Source organism: Pogona vitticeps, chromosome 4 (assembly GCF_051106095.1).
Source record: "Pogona vitticeps strain Pit_001003342236 chromosome 4, PviZW2.1, whole genome shotgun sequence".
NCBI lineage: Eukaryota > Metazoa > Chordata > Lepidosauria > Squamata > Agamidae > Pogona > Pogona vitticeps.
Genome location: NC_135786.1, coordinates 205,336,695 through 205,362,500, shown reverse-complemented (window position 1 = coordinate 205,362,500; position 25,806 = coordinate 205,336,695). Strand labels below are relative to the sequence as shown.

General features: G+C 39.3%; 1 protein-coding gene across 19 annotated transcripts in view; it reads right to left on the bottom strand.

Annotated features, from left to right (window-relative positions):
• ZFHX4 (zinc finger homeobox 4) overlaps window positions 1-25,806 on the bottom strand; it is a 271,320-nt gene that overhangs the window by 4,276 nt on the left and 241,238 nt on the right. For 17 of the 19 annotated variants that reach the window (XM_072999052.2, XM_078393540.1, XM_078393536.1 and 14 more), the window contains 2 exons: window positions 25,535-25,652; window positions 10,900-16,278 (listed from right to left, as the gene is read on the bottom strand). In XM_072999052.2, the coding sequence (XP_072855153.1) occupies window positions 10,900-16,278; window positions 25,535-25,652 (5,497 nt within the window). The remainder of the gene's footprint in view (window positions 1-10,899; window positions 16,279-25,534; window positions 25,653-25,806) is intronic. The other 2 variants (XM_078393547.1, XM_078393546.1) reach the window with 1 other exon arrangement.

Genomic DNA, 25,806 nt, shown 5'->3' with positions numbered 1-25,806 from the left:
ACAACAGAAATATAACCATTATAAGTGCTGAGACATTAAAAACATGTCTATTGATATAATTACAAGGACAAATTCCAAATGCTGCAGTCAAACAAGAGTTCTTTACAAATTTTATCAGACTATAAAACCTATATCCTGTTCAACTGTAGTTGGGGGCATGGTGAAGTGGGTGCACTATCACTAGAGAGCTCACCAGGTCAAATTTCACAGCTAACAAGCTGATATTATTTTTGCCTCAGCATACAACCATATTACAAGGTTATATGTGATATGTACTGAGATACTGCCAAAAATATTTTGAAATGCATCACATTCTCTACATAGATACTAAATATTATCATAATTATTGTTTAAAGCAACAAAAAACTTTTTGAATTGGAGTCTACCTGTATCAAACCATTGTGTCTATATGGCTGTCAAGGTGTGTATATTTAGAGTAGTCATTCTGTTCAATATTTTTAGTTGATCAACCACCATGATTGAAATACTATTATATTTAAATACATTTGTATATGTCAAAATTTAAGATTCTGAGGGAAATGTAGGCAATTTACAATTTAACACAAAAACTTGGAAAGAAGGATAAACTTGAACATTTCCCTTCTTTTTCTCTACCATTATAACTTATTTTTATTCTGCTTCTACGATGCTATGCCATTGTCTTTTCCCCTGAGAGATTCAGTACTTATATAACTTTTTATATATTTAACAAAATGGGATCTGTCCTAACTGTAGTAGGAACATGCAATGACAGAAAGAGGTAAATGCCATTAGAGATAACAATGGTCCACCTGTTCTTCATTACTGTGATATTGTACAAATGGATCTGACCCTTCAAGAATCCTTTACCTTCTACTCTCCATGATTCCCAGCAAGCAAGGGAAAAAAATCTTCATTTTCAAAATAAGGGGGGATGCAAATCAGTTCCTCAAAACAGCTCGGCCAAGATTAGAGAGATTTCATTGGACTACTGTGAGTCAAGGCTTGAAGTCGCCTGTTAATGGAAGTCTAAGGGAGTCACTCTAGGCACAACAACTTGGCAGAAAATCCCACTAAATTTTACAGCTTGTAATGGCATGTAATCATACATAGGATTTGGACATATATGTTATGTGCGTGCTAACACAGCTGCAAAACAATGCAGTGATTATTACTGAACAGAGAAAGAAATTCTAAGACTGCTGTCCCTGTTTGGAGTATCCATGTACAGTGTAAAAAAACATTTTTATAATGCAAATATGAGATATAGACAATGTTTGATGTAGTCAACTACTGAAAAGCAATGCCTATGATATATTTGCTACTACATTGTAAAAACAAAAATCTAAGGCATTGGTTGCAAAGAAAAATAAAGATGGTATAGCTGGAGAAGCTCTGTTCAAAGGATGGTAGGCTTGAAGCACTCTTTAGCACCACTATATGTATAACAGGATAAGAATGATAAACCTAGACTCAATAGACCAGATCTGTATTAGTTAATATATAGGTACTAATTGAGTGGGCATGACTAGTGCTTAAACCATCAATATCCAGGTGTTTAACATTACTGAGGATAAAGCAATTAGAAGTCTGAAGAAGGGACTATCAGATTTAACAAGGCAACCATTTAATGTTTGTTACAGATTTCTTATTTTTACATTAAATAAATATATTTTATATTCAGTATATATTTTATACTAAGTTATATTACCAAAGAAATGTAGGGGGATAATAGATCAATTATATGTGGAGAATACTTCTGCAGTAATAGTTAATGATGGGATGACAGAACAGATAGCTCTAGGCCGAGGCACTAGACAAGGCTGCCCTCTTTCTCCAGTTCTGTTTTGTTTGATTATTGAAATGCTAGCAAATGTAATAAGGAATGATGATTTAATTGAAGGTATGGATGAAAATAATAAAATAAAGATTAATTTGTTTGCTGATGATTCCCTATTGACAGTGAAAAATCCTTTGGAAAGTATAGATAGAATTAAAACTCATTTGGAAAAATTTTGAAAAATAACTGGATTATGCGTAAATTGGCAAAAATCTGAAATAATGTCGTTTAATCATAATAAATTAGAACAGGAAAGGTTTGCTGATAAATATGACTTTAAGATATGTAAATCAGTTAAATATTTAGGTATAGACTTAATAAAAGACATTCAACAAATAAAGGAACATAATTATAATAAATTAAAAGAAGAAATTAATAAGAAATTACAGGAATACAATAACTGAAAACTTTCTTGATTTGGAAGGATTGCACTGATAAAAATGAAAATTTTACCAAAAATTAATTTTTTATTCAGAATGTTACCAGTACAGTTAACAGAGAATGATTTTAAATTTTGGCATGGAGTGATTAACAAATATTTTAATGAAGGGAAGAGAGACAGACTAAATAAAAAATATTGGTATAAAACAACAACCAAAAAAGGTCTTATAGGGCAGTGGTCCCCAACCTTGGGCCTCCAGATGCTCTTGGACTACAACTGCCAGAAGCCTTCCCCATCACCTCTGCTGGCCAGGATTTCTGGGAACTGAAGTCTGAGAACATCTGGAGGCCCAAGGTTGGGGACCAGTGTTATAGGGTTACCAAATATAAACAATTATTATTTGGCTAATCAGTTAAGGTTTATTGGAGAAATTATATATAACTCAGAAAGGTTAATTTGGTGGAAAATGGAATCGTCAGAATTACAGGTAGATATTGAAAAATACCTATTTGGTATGGTCAAGAAATATAAAATAAGTTAAATTAATAACCAATTTTTAAACACAATTTTAAACATATGGTATAAATATAGAAATAACTTATGTCCATTTAGCTGTCCACTAGGATTAGTGACTGAAATGGAAAATCTTCCTGTCAATATGAAAGTGTATGTAGAATTATTTAAAGAAAAAAAGTGATTAGATTGAAAGACTGCTCATATAAAATGAGATCGAAAGATCAAATGAAACAAATCCTTCAGAATAAGAATATTTCATGGTTGAATTATATACAATTAGAAAGATGGACTAATGAATGGGTAAAGAAATATAACAAAGGTAGAGAATACACAAAGTATGAACAATTTCTATTATATGAAGATATTCAGATGACTGATTCAGTAAAGGGTACAGTGAGTAAAAATTATGGATTCCTGCTTGACTTAGAAGAAGAAGAAAGTGAGAAAGAAGGATTTAAGTTAGTATGGGAACAAGATTTTGGAAAAGAATCAATGAGAAAGAATGGAGGAAGATGTGGAAAATGAGGGTTTTAAGATTTCTGTGAGAATAAGAACAAAAATTTAAAATTGGGCTTAAGATGGTATTTAACACTGACAAAATTAAATAAAATTAATGCTAGTTATCTGAATGTCTGTTGGAAATGTGAGAAGGAAATTGGTACATACCGTATTTTTGCTCCATAAGACGCACCTGACCCATAAGACACACCTGGCTAGAGTATAAAAGGGAGGATTAAAAAAAAGACTGATGGGGGAGGAGGAGGAGGCTGGAGAAAGAAGATGCTGCTCTTTGTGGAGGTGAGTAAGTGGGGGTTGCGCCACGTGACTCTCTCAGGTGGCACGTGCCCAGCAGCCCTCCCGCCAGGTGGGGGGAGGGGGGATATGATTGACACAGCAAATATCTCCCCTTTCACCTGTGCAGAAAGGAAGCTTGCATTCCAGGCACCATCGGGGTGAAGGGGTGTGTGTGTGGAGGGGTAGGGGGGAGTCAGGCAGCAGTCGCAAAGGGAAGAGAAGGGGGACGGCTAGCCGGCTAACCCATGTGCGCATGGACACACGCTGCATAAGGGTGAAGAAAATCACGCAGCCACTGGGCCGGTAATTTTATACATTGGGTGGGTAATTTTATACATTGGCGGAGGGGATTTTATACATTGGCTTAACGAGCGTGACTTGGGAGAGAGAGGTGTTGTGGCAGCAGGGGGTGGAGTGGAAGGATGAGTCGGGGGTCACTCCATGGCGGTGATGTGTGCCTGCCTTGCTGGCCTCTCACTCTTTCCCTCCAAGGACACGCGCCTCAAGTGGCTTCGGTTGGGGTCGGGAGGGTAAAAAAAGACTGGTGGGGGGAGGAGTACAGAACCCAGCCATGTATGACAACGGCATGGGCTCTAGGGAGTCTGTTAATATCCACAAATTGCACCATTTTTACAGTATTCGCCCCATAAGACACACTTTTTTGGGGAAGTGCGTCTTATGGAGCAAAAAATACAGTACTTTCATATGTCGTGGAAATGTGAAAAAGTACAAAGATTTTGGAAACTAATCTTTAAAAAACTAAATGACATATGTGAAAACGATATAGAATTTAATCCTGAGACACCTTTGTTATCAATATTTGAGAATGTGGAATATGATAAGATGACTAAAGAATTGATTACCAATTTATTAACAGCAGCTAGATTAATAACTAAGCAATGGAAATCAAAATCTGAATTTCAAATGGATGATTGGTATAATGAAATATGGAATATAGCTATAAATGATAAGCTAGCTTGTAATTTAAAGGTTAAGAAAGGAGAGTTGAAAAAGAATAATTTTTATGATATATGGGGCTGATTTTTGGAATATGTGTTAACAAGAGGAAAAGGGAAACCTTCAAATCAAGAATGAATGCAGTTCTGGAGGACAATAATAGAAGAAGAGGAATACAGATGGAGGAAGAAGAAGATTATTGCAAGAGATCCCGACTATGGTGGTGAGGAACACAGTTAATTTGTATTTTGGTTTATGTATTTTATGTTCATGTTTATATTATAGTTAAATAAAAAATTTAAAAAAGTTATATTGCCAAGAATTAGATTGTTTCGAGTAAATTAATTTGGCCTTTATTCATAACTGTACTTAGTTTATCATTGTTTAGAATGATTGTACTTAATATAGCATCTATATAACAGTAACTAAAATCCAGTAGTAAGCCACAACTAGAGTAGACCCACTGAATCAGTGGTGATTTTGTCAGTCAAGACATATGTAAGTTCCATTGATTCAATGAGCTACTCTAGTTGTGAATAAAGACAGAGAGTTAGCTGGGAAGATTTTGGAACATTGCCCTACCCCAAATTATTTAGGCATCCCTCTGGGCAAACCCTGACTTACAAAAAATATTTAAACACCAACCAGAAAGTTGCTGCCAGAAATAACATACTTAGTAAACTGACTGGGTCAGAATAGGCCGTGCACACACAATTACATCTTTGTCCTTGTGCTACTCCACACCAGAATAGCCTAGAGTCATATGGTATATATCAACACATGCCAAACAAGCATATGCAGTTCTTCATGAATCATGTGGGATTATTACGGGAAGCCTACCTCCACTGAAAAAGTCTATTATTTGCCTGATATTGCCCACCAGAAGTCTATTGAGGGATTTAGCATATAATGAACAAAACAGCACAAACCCCATTCACTTAATGGATACCAACCCCCTAGACCAGTGGTTCTTAACCTTTGTTACTCGGATGCTTTTGAACTGCAACTCCCAGAAACCCCAGTCAGGACAGCTGGTGGTGAAGGCTTCTGGGAGTTGCAGTCCAAAACTCCTGAGTAACCCAAGGTTAAGAACCAGTGCCCTAGACAATGGCTAAAATGGAGACTTTTTCTGCATACATGTTAAGCTCTAAATATTAAACCAGAAGAGGTAAGGCTAAACCTATGGACAACAAAAACAAGACATCTTTCCAAATGGATAAATGCTGAAGAGTGTCTCTCACCAGGACAAGACTCTGGCTGGACCACCTGGAAGTCTCTTAATAGACTTTGAAGTGAAGGAGGAAGTTCAAAGAATATTCAAGTAAAATGGGGCTACGGATACAGGACATGTTTTCTGTGACTATGGAGAAATTCAATCAATGCAGGATTTATGTACATGCAAATTAGGTGCCTCCACATGTACAAAAGAAGATCTAGTCAATGACCGAGATAATACTATTGAATTAGCACACTTCTGTTCAAAATTAGTCTAATTATTTTAACATTTTAATTTGTTCAAAAGGTTTGCCTATTATTTCATATATGTCCATAATTTTAAATTGTACAACTAATATGATTAAATAAATGAAAAAGTTGTGATTTACTACTGGATTTCATCCATTATTAAATTCACTTAGAAAATAATTATGGCGCCTGTAAGGGGTACAATCCTAACTAGCCAAGATGACCAAGGACTGGGTAAGCTGACAATGAGCGGAGCTGAGGCTGTGCTGAATCCACATTCCTCCAGCCTAGGACTGACCATGGCCTAACTTTGTGCCAGCATATTGATTAGGAGTCTAGGCTGAGAGGTATTTTGATCTGATGTAACTCTGCCTCCTTCCAAATTAATCTACATAGGTGAAGGAGGAATTCAATTGGCAATAATTCTGGAGTCATTCATAGCAGCATGCTGTATATGAATTAAAATCTTCAGTAGCCAGATACATTTTATTGCAACAAGATTTTTGTCTTATTTAGTTCAATATCGTTTCCACAGACCTTCTTCTTCTGATGATTATGTAATAACAAGAAGTACTCTGCTTTGATCAGAGTTAAGCACACCCACTTTTCTGTTATCCTAAATTTGTAGTACAGTACTGTAGCTGAAAGGAATGAAGATTTTATTCGCCTCCAGTTAATCCAAGTTTATTGGCTTACCACTAGATTACTCCAATAAACAGGAGACTCACATTTACAGATTCACAACATCCTATACTTGATTTACTGTACTATTCTAATTCCTAGCGTCTCAGTACCTTGATCCTTGATCCTGTGGTCTTCTTTGCTTCACTGTATTTTATTCATTTCAAGCTGCCTTTGCAAAAAGATTTGACCATCTTTTGTGAATCTTCCAGTATGTATCTCAATTCAACCAAAAATAATATGTGGACATATATTGGAACATCCACAGGGCATGTTAGGGATGCAGTTCTGTCCATATCTACCAGAGGGTAAATCTCACTAAACTTCATGGGACTTCATTATGTTCATATGTACAGAACTTCATTATGAATTTGCTAAGTAATTAAAAAGTGAATATACTGCAATATAACGTTGGTCTAGTTTGTTGGGAAAAAATCTAAAATTAATAAACGTATGGTGATACAAGAGCACACTTCATTAGATACATGTACTAAGAGCATCTGTTACCATCTTAAGCATTTGGAGAATAAAACTTCTCTGTGCAAATGAAAACATCTAATTATGAAAATATTTATGCAAATATTAATTGCATGTGAAGAGCACACTCACAAATGATTTGAAAAAGTGGATGTCTATTTGATCATAATTTTAAAGATTAAATATCAAGAAGACAATACATTAAAAATCAGAAATTGCATCTATCATGCTTTGAATACAGGGCAGGATAAACCTCTGGGAGCAGGCAGCAAGAATTTTATTGTGAAACATTTTACATGGCTAAAAACTACAGTAGTTAAAGGATCACAGCCAGGATCAGTTCAGAAAGTGGGACTGGAAATAGGTTCTAATTAAACATCTTTTTGCATCAAACACAGATGTGTATTGCTGCCCATAGCAAAACAAGAAGATGTTAAAAGTGGGTTAATGAGATATGAAGCATATCAGTACTGAGTGTGTACTAAAGAACTTTTGAGAATAGTACTTTTCACTAATGAAAGATTAATATAATCCGCTCTTTTACTTCTGCTATTCCATTAAGAGCCATTAAGAACATATATTTTCTGGGCAAGAAAGATAGAATGGGAGGGGACTATTTTGTTGAGATTTTGATATGAAAATGTATTAAACATTTATTTTGTATAGTTAAATGTAAAATGGCTGATTTTACCTGAGTCACTTCACTGATTGTATTTAGGTGTGGGTATCAAGGAGTTAGACTTCATGTTGTACAGCTGTGTACATGACGAAACTTTGTGTAAAAGAAAATGAAGTAATGTATTTTCTGATTGCTCACAGAACTGTATATAAGTCATGTGTAAAATGACCATCTTTATCTGCTGTAAGTCAGATCACTTTTTCCTATGTTGTGTGTTGCTTCATGTCATGTTATGCTGCCAGAGGAATGTCTATTCTCCATGTATATATGTAAATAGACTAAGCTGTTGGCTTTACTCAGTGTCATAAGTATCTTTGCTAACCAATATCTCCTGACTCTGCTTATGTTAGGAGAATACATGTTATAATCAACATTCTCAACATATTTAGAATATGGAAGAATGAACCCTCTGAAGATATATTTCTACTTTGTGTTTATACTGAGAAATTAGCTGGATCATGCGACACTGCTGCATCTCAGTCTTAATTGATGCTGCATAGATTATGCAGATGCATTAATGACTTGAAGATCTGGTAACTCAGTAGGTTGGTCCATGTCATCAGAAATAGTGCACAAGCATATGCTTGGCCTGCATATGGCACTCAACATCTGCATCAGGCATCTGATGAATATATTATGTCATTTTCAGATCGCCAGCAGTGTTATCTGACTAAATGACTATAGGCAAATTTTGTTCTTAACTTAAAAGCAGAGCAGTTATAGACTATGGCCCCATTTTTGACACAACAGCAGATGTGGTGCGTATGCTGCTGCACACACAGAGGCACAGTACTGACTGGCTTTGGAGTGCAGAAAGTTCTGACAAAGCCAGATTGCTATTCAGTGAGGAAAAAACAGAAAATATAGGAATTCCATCAGGGTATTGCCAGAAGAAATATCAACAACCTCAGATAGGCAGATGAAACCACTCTGGTGGCAGAAAGTCAGGAGGAATTGAAGAACCTATTAATGAGGGTGAAAGAGGAGAGTGCAAAAAATGTTCTGAAACTCAACATAAAAAAAACTAAGATCATGGACACTGGTCCCATCACCTCCTGGCAAATAGAAGGGGAAGGTACGGAGGCAGTGACAGATTTTACTTTCTTGGGCTCCATGATCACTGCACAGCAGCCAGGAAATTAAAAGATGCCTGCTTCTTGGGAGGAAAGTGATGACAAACCTAGACAGCATCATAAGAAGCAGAGACATCACCTTGCTGACAAAGGTCCGCATAGACAAAGATATGGTTTTTCCACTAGTGATGTATGGAACTGAGAGCTGGACCATAAAGAAGGCTGACCGCCAAAGAAGTGATGCTTTTGAATTGTGGTGCTGGAGAAGACTTTTGAGAGTCCCCTGGACTGCAAGGAGATCAAACCTATCAATTCTGAAGGAAATCAACCCTGAGTGCTCACTGGAAGGACAGATCCTGAAGCTGAGACTTCAATACTTTGGCCATCTCATGAGAAGACAAGGCTCCCTGGAAAAGCCCCTGATGTTGGGAAAGTGTGAAAGCAAGAGGAGATGGGGATGACAGAATACGAGATGGTTGGACAGTGTCATCAAACATGAATTTGACTGAACTCCAGCAGGCAGTGGAAGACAGGAGGGCCTGGAATGCTCTGGGCCATGGGGTCATGAAGTGTCAGACACGACTTAACAACTAAACAACAACAATCATTTAATCCTCACCTGTTCAATGGCAGATCAGTCTACAGAGTAAAATTTCTCACAGTGATACCAAACATTGTAGGAGGAAAGAGAGAGCATTCAACTGTCATTTAACCTGATAGTCATTAGTGCTGTGGAAAGCTTTACTCAAGAGGATCGTCACAGTCCACTGTGTGGGTAGCACAGCTGAAGCCATAGACTCACACAAGTATGTTAAATACCCATTTCTAAATTGTATATTGTTTTTCCCTGTGACTGGCCTGACAGCTTCTAGGCCATAAGATACAACTACGTAACTCTTCTTACTAGCTTGGAGGCTTCTGTTTGTGTTTAAATGAATATGATGTGATCTAGTGTCTTTGTCTGTAAACTCAGCACAACTATTGGTGTTTCTCAGGAGGACTGAGATCAGGAATGAAATGCAGTCATTAATTATTTAAATTGTATTGATGTTACTTTATACCTAAAATTTTCCAATATTCAGAACCCCACAGATTTCAGTGAGAATTATTTTTAAGACTGCAGCCATGAAGATTACAGAAAATCTATCAAGGCTGCAGTCCTATACACATCTGGAAGTAAGTCCCACTAAACTAAGAAACGAGGTTTACTTCATAGTAGATGCATGTAGGGTTGCACTATAGAATGTAGTCATTCATGGTAATGGTAACTGCATAAACACTGGCCAAAATTCTGTTGTATATTTAGATGTGCTCAGGTGGAATTGGGGAAGATGATGTAGTGAATTCTGTCTAACTGATGAGAGGTGCGGGGCACATGGCAAGCATGTGTCAGGTGCAGGATGAGGCATGAGGTCAGACACTTGGCTGACAATGTGACTGGCACTATATCAATTTTCCATAGGAACACCTTCAATTTTTCTTGCACATATGTAAACATCCAATATGAATCTGGCCAGTATAAATAGGGATATCATTTTATATTTACATAAAATGTCTTACTTGAATGACATGTTACATTTCATTTTTTTCTTAATTGGAACATAAATTATCAAAAACATTTCAATTAATCTAGATTTAACAAACAGCGGTTGAAACCCAAAGTTTCCCCACACCAGCAGAAGCATTCTGTGGGTGGACGTCCAGCACAAAGGGAAGAAGTGGGAAGGGGAACATCTGATCTTTACCAATTCTCTCTCCTTCTGTGGTTTCCACCACTGAGGCTCTCTGAAGCAATTTTCAGAAGTTATAAATAACAGGTAGAAGAGGGTGAATTAGTGAAGACTGTCTTTCTCCCTATTCTCCCAGAAGAAATGTTCCACTGGAACAGAAATTTTGCAGAATTCCACACATTAAAGGCAATGCCTTGATCCAAGCCATTTTCTTTTCTAATACATAGCTACAGAATTAACAGAATAAAGAAATTCTGGCACCTGAAATATCAAATACCTCTTATCTCAACAACAGTAAAAATGTTTTCCTCTTCTTATTTACTTACTATTTGAACTTTGAGGAAATCCAGTTAAGGAAGATGGACCATTCATTCCAGGCAGAAGAACTGGAGGAAGGCCAGGAAGTCCTGGATAAGCTGCTGGCAAACTGATTCCGTGAAGTGGGCTGTTGTCCATCATGCCTGGCTGCTGTACTGTCAAGCCTAGAACATCCGTAGCCTTCTTTATACGATCCAATTCTTGCTGTGCCATCAACTGTCTAACAGTTGTAGGAGCTAAATAGTCTTTTTCCCGGTCCAGCTGACTTCCCACAGTTTCTCGCACTTTTGTAATATGTTGTTTGGAAAATATATGGTCTCTGATGGACAAACGTGCAGAGTATTTCACCCCACATAGAGAACACTCTGGTCTTGATCCATCAGTTGAGTTCTGATTGATCATGAATGGCTTCCCTATGTTAATTTTGAATTTCTTTTCCTTTGCTCGAGCATTCTGAAACCAAACCTGAACCACGCGTTTGGGCAGTCCAATCTCATTTCCCAGCATTTCACATTCTTGCATGGTTGGAGTCCGATAGTCACTAAAGCAAGCCTTCAAGACTTTAAGCTGCAGGTTACTCATTTGAGTCCGAAATCGTTTGTGACCTGGCCTATCACTACTTTTAGATTTAAAGGGATTGCTTGCTCCAAATGGATTAGGTGAACTTGGATCAGCTATACTTGATGTTTCACTCCGATCAGCATTGTCATCGGGATCATCAGTAATGTAAACACTTTGGTCATGTTCGCCGTCTTTATCACTGAAATGCATTGACGGGCTAGTCAGGGAGAAGAGAAACTTATCCTCGTTGTTCTCCATATTAGGCATGTTTGTGTTTTTTGGCAAGTTGTCATTTAGAACATTTTTTGGCTCTTTAGGAGATGATGTGGATTTCATATCTCCTGAACTACCAGTCATATTTTCCATTTCATTATTTCCTTCATCTGTTGTGGCATCACTAATTGCTGTATTAATTGATGAAGTCTCATCAAAGTCAGTTTTATTTTGATCATACCCACCATCAACTGGAGTGGCATTTAGATTCTCAATGTCTTCACTGCATTCTGCTTTGAAAGAAGAAGGGCTTAAAAGATGCTTTGGTGACATTTCTGCAGTTTTACTAATAGGAGTTGAAACAGTAGAAGCTAATTCATTTTCACTTGACAAATCAATCTTTGTTAATGACAATGATGGATAATCAAAAAACATGTATTTTTGTGGACTCTCTTCTCCCTCTTCATTGGCTATCAAAGGACTTGGTGGCAAACTATAACCTGCTTGTTTTCCTTCATTCCAATGCCGACTACGAATATGACTTTCTAAAGCAGACTTTGCTTTAAACAGTGCTCTGCAAAACGGACATCTTTTATGAGACTGGGCTGGACCAACTGCACGGAATTGGCCTTTTCTTTCTCGAGCTCTTGTGTTCTGAAACCAAACTTGTACAACTCTTTTTTTGAGACCCACTTCACGTGCAATGTGATCAAGCATTTTTCTGGTAGGATTAGAATCTAAAAGGTATTTTTCATAGAGAATTTCCAATTGCTCTGGAGTAATTGTAGTTCTCAGTCGTTTATCTCTATGCTGGTCTTCACCACTGTTTCCTCCTTCTTTTTCACTACAGTTGTTATCTTCTTTGTCATCCAATTTTCGCTTAAGTGAGCCAGGAATTGCAGCAGTGTGATGAGCTGTGTGAGCCGAGCCAACCTGTGGTGCCATCTGAGTTAAAGAACTGTTTAATAATTGTCCAGTCATCAAAGGGCTATTAGGATCAAATATCATATAGGGCATATCCATCGGCCTTTCTAAAAACTGAGAATGAAGGAATTGATTTTGGGCTGCTAAGAAATGCATGTGCTGATGTTCTTGCCAAAGTTCTAGAGTTGGAAAGGCAACTGTACACTGATCACATTGGTACTGTAATAACTGAGGAGGTAGACTATTCTGAAGAGACTGCATCGAAATGGTTAGAGGACTGGAAGGAATAGGTGTAGTCTGTGATGCAGAAGGTGGCCTGCCTCCTATTTGGGATTGTTTAAGTTGCTGTGTTTGAGAAGATGGGGGCTGTGGCTCAGAGGAGCTTGTTGTTGCAGACTGAACTGACTTGCTACCCTGGGAAGAAGTCTCTACTTGCTTGGGGATGGTATCATTTTGCTTTGGCTTTTCTGTTGAATCAGGTTTAGGAGAGTTTTTCTCAGGTTCAGGTTTAGGTGATGGCATTATAGGTGTACTGGAACCAGACCCAGAACTCGCTGTTGCGGTTACAGCTGTACTTTTGGATGAGTCAGATGGACCAGAAAGTGTACAATTCTTGTAAAGTATTTGGTCTGTGGCATCCATTGAATCTTCTGTTTGGCTTTCATCTTGCGCATCATCATCTTCATCTTTATAGCACAATTTTTTCTGATGTGTAATCAAGTCAAAAATTCTAGGAAAAACTATGCTGCACTTTTTACATTGATACTGCATGTTGCTTGTCCGAATATACCTCTCATTTGTTAATTCCCTCTTCTCATTATCTTTAGTTTCAGCTTGATTCTCATAACTTTTGCGAGCCTTTTGTCGTGCGTTTTGGAACCACACAACAATAACCCGAGTAGGAAGGTTAAGTACAGTTGAAAGTTGTTCAATTTCATCATCTTTTGGATAAGCGTTTGTATCAAAAAAATCTTGCAAGACTCTAAGCTGGTAATCAGTAAATCTAGTTCTAGACGATCGCTTGCTGAAAGCTGACTCAGATTTGTAATGTTCTAAAGAACTTGGTTGTGGCTCAATTCTTATATCCTCCAAAACTGTGATCGGAGGATTGCTAAAATTGTATGGAGAATCCTTATTCCTTTGTCGTTCTTTAAACAAGGTGTTTCGAAACCAGTGTTTGATAACTTTTTGGGAAAGCCCAGATTTCTCTGCCATTTCTTGAATCTGTTCTTCACTTGGAGAATTATTAATATCAAAATATGCCCGCAAGATTTTTAACTGGTCATCAGTGATTCTGGTACGGGGTCGCTTGAACTGAGAATGCCGTAGGAAATTTGCATCTAACCCTAGCTGCTGCTGACAGAGCTGAGTAAGATCTGCAGACAAAGCATCCATTGGTGGTAGTTGAAGAGCAAGCTGAGGAGGCAGTGATGGGTGTTGTACTGGCTGCATCATAATTGGAGGGAAAAGTGGAAGATCTAAGGAAACTGGCAGTTGCACTGGTGGTGGTGCTGAAGGTGGTGGTGGTGGTGGTGGAGGAGGAGGAGGTGGCGGTGGAGGTGGCGGTGTTGGTGGTGGAGCTTGCAGAGGAGTAGGAGTCATGCTTTGGATTTTTCCAGAGCTGGATGAAGAAGGTTGTGAAGGAGTTGCAGGCTGAGGTAGAGGAGGTGGAGGTGGTGGCGGTTCTGGAGAAGATGGGGAAATAGGATAAAGCTTGTCATAAGCCTCCCTGTATTGACAGGCAAACTTTTCTAGTGCACCATGTGGAAAGAACTGACCATGAACATGTTCTTGATGGCTCTTTAATATAAGAATATTGGAAAATAATTTACTACAAGCTGCACATTCCAATTTGTCTGTATTTTCACAATCACCAGTTTTGCTTTTTTTCTGTACCTTCTGCCTATTCTCATTGTACTGAATAACCAACTCAAAGCCAAAGTTTTCTAACAAGGCTTTTGCTGCATTTCCTCTTGCCCCAGAAGCAATTCTAGGTGGTGGAATGATAGATTCTGAGGACTTCTGCTTCTTCATATCTTTGTTTTCTTTGAGTCCTTCATTATCAGTTGTAAATTCTTGCTTTGGTTTTTCTTGTTTTTCAGAAGTCTCTTCTGATTCTTTATATGGTGGTGTTTCTTTCATCAGTTGGCACTCTGCACTTCCAACACTAGTCTGCTCTGTTTTAACCAACTTAGTTTGCTGCTGCTGTGACTTTTGTGGTTGAATTTGAGGAGGTGTAGGTTGATACTGTTGTGCTTGTTGCTGTAGTATTTGTAGCTGAGTTTGACCAACATGGTGTTGAGTTTGCATCTGCTGTTTCAGGTCTTCCAACAGTGAGCCTGCCATACCTGCCATTCCAGGCATACCAAATGCAGCAGAACCAGGTAAACCCAGATCAGGACTTAAACTGAATTCTGTTCCAGGAATATAGAAAGGAAAAAGAAACTGTGGCTGTTGAAATTGTAGCAGTGTCTCTGGTGTCATAGGAAAATGAGGCAAAAATGCTGGGTTTAGGAACTGTGGTTGAAAGAAAGCTGCTTGCTGTTGCAATTCATGCTGAATTTGCATTTGTAGTTGTGCTGGTGATTGGGGAGGGTGATGTGTAGGTTGAGCAGAAACTAATTCAGAAGCTTGCTTTTTATTTAATTCTTTGGCATCTACAAGTGTTTCCTTGTTGTTAATTGCTGGTAAACTTATAGGCTCTCCCATCCCTTGGCTGGGGCTATTAACATTCCCTGCTGTACTATTTCCACTCAGCGCATTAGTGTTTGGTTCTAATTTTGCAGCCCTTGCCTTAGTCTGATGAAGCACAGATCTCATATGGATTTCCAGCGTAGAACTTTGGCTATAAGAAACATTACAAATGCTGCATTTGTAGGGTTTATTGTCAGTGCTGCTGTTAGCTTCTTGAGGGACAGGACTGGATGCTTCCTGTAACACCTTTTTAAGTTTATGTAAATGAGACACCGAGTTATAATGAACCAAAAGAATGTTCTTTTGAGTGAAAGATTCTTTACACACTGTACACTTATATGGGCGAGAAGGATCTAGAAATTTTTCCATAGTAAAATTTGGCCCTTTTCTAAAAGGTAAGGTCCGCTTTGGTTCTGAGCCCATTTCATCTGGAATGGAACTACTGTCACTTCCTACAGGACTTGCTTTACCTTCCTGGTCCATCTCATAATCTCTTTCTATATCTTGCTCTAGTGCATGCTCATCTTGTGCCATACTTTCACTTTCTGTCCAGAGATCGCCATTTACAGGTAAAGATGCACACAACTGCTGAATTTCAGCTTCACTGAGTTCTGGGTGGCCTGCTTCCAAATGTTTCTTTAAAGCCTGGAATGTACGGAAGCTACGTTGGCAAAGGCTACACATGGTAGCAGCCCGAATAGCGTGATACTGGGAATGTATTTGAAGCTTCTGCATAGTCTTAAAAGCCAAGCTACAATGGTTGCAACGATATTTATAGACATGGCGATCAGAAACAGAAAGCTGCTGCCTCTTCTGCTGCTCATTCAACTGATCTGGCAGTGATTCAATGATCTTTATATCTTTACTGCTGTTTTTGTTCCATTCTGGCATTTCAGTAGATTCCTTGAGTGGTTTCTGTTCTTCTGTTTTTATTTCCGTTCCAGTTTTCAATTCTTCAAGCCCAGGAGTACTCTTCTCATCTGGAGGACTTTCACCTGATTTTTTTTAAAGAAGAAAGAAATGATATTTAGATACTGTTGCTTTTTTGCTCATTTTTAAGAATTCATCTCGTGCAATATCAGGGAGTTTAAATGTTTCTAGACAATGAATTGAGTCACAGGATTAAATCCAATAATATCATTCCATTTATGGAACTGTTTCCATTGGGGAATTAGAAGGGGTATGACTCCCTGAGGCTGATTTACGGGCAGTGAAGATTGTTGTTGAGAGGTGTTGGGGGGGGGATTTTATCATGCTACTAGCACAACAATGGATTTAATCCATACATCAGCTGAAGTTTAGGGAAGCCTACTATATGGGACATCTACAGTCATAAATGCACCCACTGTTTGGAGAAGTGATTTTCTGGGTTGTTTTGAACCTACTTTTTAGTTTTCTTCACTAGAAGAATGATTTGTTCCACACATAAAGCAATAGAGAAATCCAAGATTTTGTAATTTTAAGAATTAGAGTCCTGAGTTTGAGTTTTTCCTTCAACCATCTCTTCTGGAAAGCTGTTAGCTTGAAGAAAATCACTGTTTGGTATTTTATTGGTGTGCAATCAGGTTCTAGGAATATTTGTGGCTGAAGATACAATGGAAGGGAGGGAAGAAGCACTTCTACCACTGCACTGAGATCACCAGCAAAGGACATTGGTTTACCATACAATCTCTGCTGGACAGAGAATGATGCCATACGGAGCCTCAAAAACAATCCCAACATTATCATTAAAGAAGCAGATAACCACAGACTCAATTGCCAAATACCAAATTGAATTACCTTATAGAAGGCTTATCTAGAAATATGCATGACCAAATCCTGGCTAATATACCACAAGAACCTCAACCAGCCACCTTCTACCTACTTAAAAAATACACAAACCAGGCAACCATGGTAAACCCATTGTATCAAGCATAAATGCCACACTGTTGGGATGTGTGGATACTTGGACTCCATCCTCTAACTATATGCTATCAATGCACTGGCTACCTATAGAGACACTTCAGACTTTCTGAAGAAAATACAGTCCACTCACAGTCTTCCGAACAACATCATTCTAGACATAATGGCTGCAGAAACCCTTCATAGCAAGCTCTTACACAAGGAAGGACTACAGGTTGCAAGGAATATTATTTGAAATGAGGACATGGCCCATGATCCTTTATGACTTTGTGTTTACACACAAATACTTCACCTTTGACAACAATATCAATTTCCATATTAATGGAATTTCCATGGTTACTTGTATGGTACCACAATATGCAAATATACTTATGACAAATATACTTATGACAGAGGGTCATGCTTTATCTCACTCAGGATTGATTTCATGGCACTGAAATCATAGAATCATAGAAAACTGAAGTTGGAAGGGGCCTACAAGGCCATCAGGTCACTACTCATTGTCTGAAATCTATTAGTAAGTTGCAACTAAAATAGGTCCAATGAATTATTGTAATTTACAGAGGAGCTGAGTCACCAAATCACACTGATTCAACAGGCCTACTCTTAAATGCAATTCACTACTAGAGTTATAATAATAACAATGATCTGAGAACTGCAGAACTGGAAGGGACCCTATGGATCATCAGGTCTAGCTCCTGTCAAGCAGGCATAGTGGGAAACTGAACTCCTAACCACTGTGTTGGGTTTTATAAGCAAGTCTGGGAGTGGCAGGTGGGTTATCTTGACTTTAGCAGCAACGTGGGGAGAGGTGCTGGTGGTTTTTAAAATTTATTTTTTATTCATTTTCCATTGGGTCAGGGAAGATCATAAGGAAGGGAATTTGAACAAGGTACTGGGGTAAATAAAAAAATACAGAATATAGTAGAGAACAATATGTATCATTATTACTTTTCTCAATATGTTTTCTTACTAAGCTTACTTCACACTAATCTTGTCAATTTTTTCTAAGCCTTTAAGATCTACAGTTACATCTTATGTCTTATTTCTTATAATCTTAAGTCATTCATGTTCTCATCTCTCATCCAATTATAAAAAGGTTCCCATTTTTTTCTAGCCTCAACAATTTCTATGTCTTTTAATACTTCAGTTAAAATACCCATTTCTGCTGCTTCAAAAAATTTTCTATTAACTTCTAGATTGTTGAAGTCTCCTCTTTTCCCCCCAGTATTTGGCATATAAAATTCTTGCTGCTTGGGAGAGGCGCTGGTGATTAATTGCACCCAGGCATGGGGGTAACTTGGAGAATGTTATGGGTGGGTTGAGTATGTAAGATTGTTGACATTTGTTGCTTGCTATCACTGATTGCTACAATTATTATAGCTGTCTGGACAGCTCAGTGGTTTAGTTATCTGACTGCAGAACCAAAGGTTGAGTATTTAATTCCCCACTGTACCTCCTAGGAGAAGAGCCAGACTGTGTGGCCTTGGGCAAACTGTACAGTTGTCCCAGAAGAAAGGAATGATAAACCACTTCTGAGTAAGTCTCTACCTAGAAAGGGTTGACATAAGTCAGAGTTGACTTGATGGCACATAATTATGAGCTGGCTGGAAAGCTCAGTGAGTTAGAAGCCAGAGGCTGAGACTGCAGTTCACATTGTATTGGTTTTTGCATAAGATCTGAATGACCTGCCGCAGCTAATTTTGCCTGATTCATGAGGTGCCAAGGCATATGTCAGTTGTGTGCCTGGTCGTTTTATTTTATTTATTTTATTTATTTGTTTAAACTTAGAACCTGCTCATTTAGTGGACAAGCCACTACTCTGGACAGATTCCAGAAAACAACAAAAATGTACAGTGTTTTTTAGAAAATGAACATATAAAAACAAAACCCCTTTGATAAACCATAGTCCAGCATAAACTTACTATAAAAGTAATATTACAAAGGGGTGAGGTTTGTAAATGTCTGGGTAAAAAGTCAAGTTTTCACTTGCTTATGGAAGCTCAGGAGGGTGGGGGCCAATCACACCTCCACAGATAGGGAGTTCCAGAGTGGGGCGGCTACCATGGAGAAGGCCTGGCTTCTGGTTGATGACATCCGGGATTCTCTTGCAGTGTCCTTCTGCAGCATCGAGGATTGGGAAGTGCGGGTGGGATGGGACTATGACTTGAGGGAGAGGAGAGGTTCTCTGACAGGTCCTAAATTGTAAAGGGCTTTATAGATTAACATCAGTACCCTGAATTTGGTCGGGAAGCATGCTGGCAGCCAGTGCAAGAGGGCAAGGACAGGTGAAATATGGTCAGTGATCAACCTGGTTGCCACATTCTGCACTTGCTACAGCTTCCAAACCGCTTTCAAGGGAAGCCCCACCTAGAGAGCATTGCAATAGTCTATCCTTGAGATTACTAACACGTGAACCAGTGTTATTAGGGACTTCCTGTCGAGAAGGGGGGGAGATGTGCAATCTGCCCCAGATGGAAAAAGACAGACTTGGCCATGGCCAAGATCTCTTTCTCCATTTAAAGAGCTGAGTCCAGAAGCACACTCAGGATATGGGATGGATCATTCAGGGGAGTGCAGCCCCCATCAAGATCAGGCAACAACTCCCCATAACCAATCATGATGCCCTCCCAACAGCAGGATATCCATCTTGTTAGGATTCAACTTCAGAATATTTGCCCTTGTCCAGTCCATAACTGCGGCCACACAATGCTGTAGGGTCAGTATAGCTTCTCCTGCTGAAGAGGAAAATGAGAGATAGAGTTCTGTGTCCTCAGTGTACTGATGACAACACACTCAAAATCTCTGAATGACCTCCCCCAGCAGCCTCATATAGATGCTAAACAGGAAAGGGAAGAAGATCAATCCGTGTGGGATACTTCATTGTAGTATACACAGGGGAGAAACAGCTTCTCCAAGCTGAACTCTCTGGCACTGGCCACCAGTAAAGGAATGAAGCCAGTATAATGCTAGGCCTCCAATCCCAACAACCACCAGGAGGATATTGTGGTCGATGATATCAAAGGTACTTCAGAGATCCAGGAGGACCAACAAGGTCACATTCCTCAAGTCAGTCTCCCATAACAGGTCATGTAGCAAGACAACCAGAACTGTCTCAGTCCCATGACATGGTCTGAACTTCGACTGCAAATGGATCCAGAATACTGGTATCCTCCAACACCTGCAGATGGTTGGCCACCAACCTCTTAATCAGTTTCCCCACAAATGGTATGTTAGCAACTGGATGATAGTTGTTTAGGTCATTGGTTGATGGTTTTTTTCAGAAAGGGACAGATTGTGGTCTCCTTCAAGATGGAAGGTAAATATCCCTCCTGTTAGGAGGAATTCATGATGTGAGTGGCCCATTCAACTGTCACTGCCTTGGCTGATTTTAAGAGCCAGGAGAGGGATGGGTCTGATCGGGAGGTGGTGGCCTTCGAGTGTGCAAGTGCCTTGTCCAAGTCATGAGGTGACACAGACTGAAATTTATCCAATATAACCAGACCAGACGGTGCACTAGACATCTCAATATGACTTATTGTACTAACACAGTCATGGTACCTAAGGATGGCCTCTATCTTGGTGCAAAAATGGGCAGTGTACCACTCACAAGTATTAACATCTGGTTGCTCAACTGTGCAACCAGGATGCCTCTGGGGCGTCATCAATTAACTGTAGCAAGTTTTACAAACCTGACATGAAGAACAATAGGATTCTGGGCTGGGTATTTAACAGCTCAATAGCAGGGTGAAATTCAGCAAGTTATATCTTTTCTGATCAATAAATTATGTAGAAAGTTTCATGTGTTGATAGCCTGTCAGACATTGCATTACTGGTATGAAACCCATGATATAAAAAACGGTTTCCTGTGTCTGCCCTATATTTATAACAGTGAAGAGGTCTAAACAGCAATAAAAGATCATCTGCCTTAGTCACAATCTTCCACCCTGAAGTGATACATATGGTATTTCAATTAATGTAACTTACAGCTATACTTATATCCTTATACTGTATACAACTATATGTAAATGTATGCAATTTTAAACTCTTTTTCTAGTATGTGGGCAGAGGGCTTAGTCCATACGCAGTCATGATTTCTTCAAGATGACCACCTCTTACAATGTAAGAATAAAAAAACAATCTAGATCTCCTACAGTTAATGCTAGTTATAAATATATTCTTAAATACATTTCTTCATTATATTAGATAGAGAAAACTGTTCCATGTTGACACTAACGTCAAAGGCTGAAGACTGGACTATCCAAAGGACAGCATTTACTCAACAGGTCTGATCAAGTCATGACCTTCAAGAAAGGTCTTTCTGTGCCAGCATCACAAGAGAGAGCTTTCTTGGTAGATGGATCACATGTTCACACTCCCTTTTTCAAAGTGAGGCTAGGCTTGCCCTCTCTCTGTTATCCTTTCCGGAGCTGGTGGATTTCATCTCGGCAGCAGCATCGAGACTCCTTTTCCTGGGAGACTTCAATGTTCATGCCGAGATTGGGGCCATAGGTCCAGCTCTTGAGTTCTTGGAAACCAGGGCTTCCTTGAATATGTTCCAATTTGTTAATGGCCCCCCACACTCTAGACCTGGTGTTCTCAACTGGACAAGAGGAGAGTGATCTGAAGGTGACTGATTTGGTATTGGTCCCCTTGTCATGGTCGCAGACTACCGCCCCCACAGGCTATTGGATCCTGTTGTTTTCCAAGATGCAATGGGGGGGGGGGATACTGACTGATCTAGTTGGCACTCCTGTCAAAGCTCTAGTAGATGAATGGTATGCTGTTGCCCCCTGGGCAGCTGACATGATCACTCCTAAACACTCCCTCCATTACTGAGCCCATCCAGCTGCTTGGCATATCCAGCAGCTACAGGCATTGAAGGAAAATAGGAGGCTAGAGAGCATCTGGAGACGGGTGCTGATGGTACCCAATTTTAAAGCTGCAAAAATAAAACCTAACATTTATTTAGCTAAAGTGAAGGCTACAAGAAGATCTTACTTCGCCTCCCAGATAAGCAAAGCCCAAGACCATCAAGCTGAACTTTTTTGCATTTTATCTGATTTATCTGGGGTTGGTCACAGTGACAGACATCCCAGTAGTATCTCCTGTGACCAATTTGTGACCTTCTTCAAACACAAAGTGGAGGCCATCTGCCGGGACCTGGATCTCTCCTCTTTTATCAGTAGATCGAGCCGAGACATCCACTGCACTGTCTTGCCTGGTGAGCCACATACAGTTACAGCCTGTGACATCAGTTGAAGTTCACAGAGTGCTTGATTGTTGCAGGGCAACCACTTCTTCTCTAGACCTTTGTCTGTCCTGGCTCTTGAAAGCAGCCAAACCTTTAATAACAGAGTGGGCAATGGCTATTATCAATGGGTCTCTCCTAAATGGCAGGGTCCCCCTTGCCCTCAAGAAGACACTCATTAAAACAATCCATAAAAAGCCCAATTTGGCAGCGGATTATATTAATAACAACCGACCCATTGGCAATGTCCCTTTTATTAGCAAGTTAGTGGAGAGAGTGGTTGCCTACCAACTTGAGGCACTTCTGGAGGAAACCAACGTGCTTGATCCATTCCACTCCAGGTTCGTCATGGCACAGAGATGGCACTGGTCGCCCTTCTGAGGGAGGCCGACAATGGCAAAATGTCCTTGTTGGTCCTCCTCGACCTGTCAGTGGCCTTTGATACTGTTGAACATGGTATTCTCCTGGGGAGGATCTCTGGGTTGGGGATTAGAGATCAGGTCTCAGCCTGGCTCCAGTCTTTCCTGGAGGACTGTCCTCAGAAAGTACAGCTTAGGGAGATGTTGTCCGCTCCGTGGACTCTCAATTTTGGAATCCTGCCAGGGTTAATTATCTCCCCAATGCTATTTAATATCTTTATGAGGCTGCTGGGAGAGGTCATTAGGAGTTTTGGGGTTTCGTGCCACCAGTATGCAGATGACACCCCAGCTCTATCTCTCCTTCCAGCCCTCTGCAGAGTATGCTGCCCGATCCCCTGAGTGCTGCCTGGACAATGTGTTGGGGTGAATGAGGGATAATAGACTGAGGCTTAACCCAGGCAAGATGGAAATTCTGCGGTTGGGTTCCCCTAGTGTTTGCAGTCTGGGTGCTTCCCTCTCCTTTGGGGGTGCTACTCTTTCTGTGAAGGATAAGGTCTGCAGCTTGAGCATTCTCCTGGACCCAGAGGTGTCAATGGAATCTCAGATAGCATCTGTGATCTGTTCTGTCTATTTCCATCTAAGTGGATTGCCCAGTTGTGTCCCTACCTTGACACCAAGTCCCTCACTACACTGGTTCATGCACTGGTAGTCTCAAGATTAGACTATTAGACTCTCCACATGGGGCTGCCCTTGGGGCTGTTACAGAGACTCCATCAGGTTCAGAACTCAGCAGCTAGATTGCTGAGTGGGGTAAGGACACATTAATATATTTTCCCCCACCATGGCCACCCTGCACTGGTTACCTGTTTGTATCTGTGCCAGCATTAAGGTGATGGTATGAACCTATAAGGCCCTAAACAGTTTAGGACCTCAATATCTGGCAGAACACCTCCTTCCGATAAGATCTGCCCATCCTGTAAGATCTTCCCAGGCCGAGTGACTGACCCCAAGAGAAGCCCGAAAAATGATGACCAGAAATCAGGCCTTCTTGGCAACCGCTCCGCAACTATGGAACAGTCTCCCACTCAAAATTTGACTGGCCCCTTCACTGGGAATCTTCAAAAATAATTAAAAACTTGGTTATTTAGGCAGGCCTTCCCAGATTTTAAAACAATAATGTTTTTAATAACTAACATTCAATCCTCTGCCAAATCTTTATTATGTTATTTTTAATATAATTTGTTTTAGTAGCTCTTATATTTTGTTGGTTGTTATTATTTCTGTCTTTTATGTTATTGTCTTATTAATGTTTTGTAAACTGCCCAGAGTGGCCTTGGCAGCCAGATGGACAGTATAAAAGTCAAATCAAATCAAATCAAATCAAATCAAATCAAATCAAATCAATCAATCAATCAATCAATCAATCAATCCTTCTACCAGGAGACAAAAATATTTTTATTCATGCAGGCCTTTTGCCACTTATTGACAGATCAGGAGCAGGTTTTTGTTTTGTTTTAAAATGAATTTTATACTCTGTTAATTAAGTGTTTATTTTATTTATTTTAGACAATAGATTTAAATACTGGTCAAAAGCCTGCTACTATCTTAAGTAAGCTGCATTTAGAGAAGGCCCATTTGAATCCATTGAACTTACATAGGAGTTGACTTACTGCATCCCTACTGATTTAGTGGGTATACTCTAGTGTGATTTACTATGCTAAGCAACAGAATTTTAGCCATTGTGTTAAAACTGCATTTTGTTTATTTTTTAAGTTATATCTGGTTTTTCAATCATTTTTTAAGCTAACTAGGGAATTGATTCTTTGACGTATCGACACTTGAAGTAAATTAAAGTTTTTTGGTTACTCCTACAAAGGTGATTTATGCCAGTTTTTTAAAAAAAACTATATAGATGTTCCCTTAGAATGGAATGAGTTATTACGTAATAACCTACATGGATACTCAGGCTGGGGGCCTGTTGTTAATAACAATCTCTCTCTTTTTTTAAAAAAGTTGATCTTTATATGGCACCATCAATGCACAAAAGGGAGATATCAGTATACTGGAGCAAATTCTAAGTGCTGCAGAAGTAGAATAAAGGTTTTCTTTTTTGGAGGTGGAACCTCCCTGAACATAATGGTGAGAACAGTGTGTGTTTAATCAAAATGGAATAATGAATTGTTTATTTGTTTATTAAACTTATACCCTGCCCACCTACTCTGGGCAGCTACAATGATGATGATGATGATGATGATGATGATGATGATAAACGTAGGTACACAAAAGAAAAGATTAAAAACAATAAACAAAAGGAAAATCAGAAAACTCACCCCAAGACTCCATTATCTAACAGACTTTGCATAACTGGCTTAGTGACAATTTTTTGGGGAGGGGGAGAGAACCGAAATCAAACTAAACTAAAACAAAGAGAAGGGGTGACTTGAATGGATTAAAAAAATAAGAAGGGGGGAGGAGAGGAGGCTGGGTGAGGGAAAGAAGAAGAATGCCCATGAAAACCTAAAGCCTGGAACAAAAGTACTTCATGCTGCAACATTTCTCACAGATCCCATTGGTATTCATGAATCTCAGTGTGACCAAAAAGCAGGCTTTTTGTGACTCCGCATTATTTTTCTTTCTTTTCTTTTTAGTTTTTCCTTGGTGCACACAGTGCACCCACTCCATTTTCAGCAAAAGGCATCAACATTTCAGTATTGTAGGTCTGGCCTTTTACTGCCATACCTGAGTATTTCCCAGATCCCTCAGCTGTCAGACTTGCAGAGGCATCACAGTCAGATTTCTCTGAAGCTGCTGCTGGCAGTAGCATACTATTAGGTATCATCATATCTGGTACAGGAACCTTTAAAAAAAGACATGATACTACTCATGAGAAGAATTGCAAGGCTTATCAAAAATAATCACATAAAGCCAAGTGGAAACAAACAACAGCTTGATCACTCTTGGAATTAAACTCAGAGGTGTAGAGCAGGAAATTATTTAGATGCAAGATCACT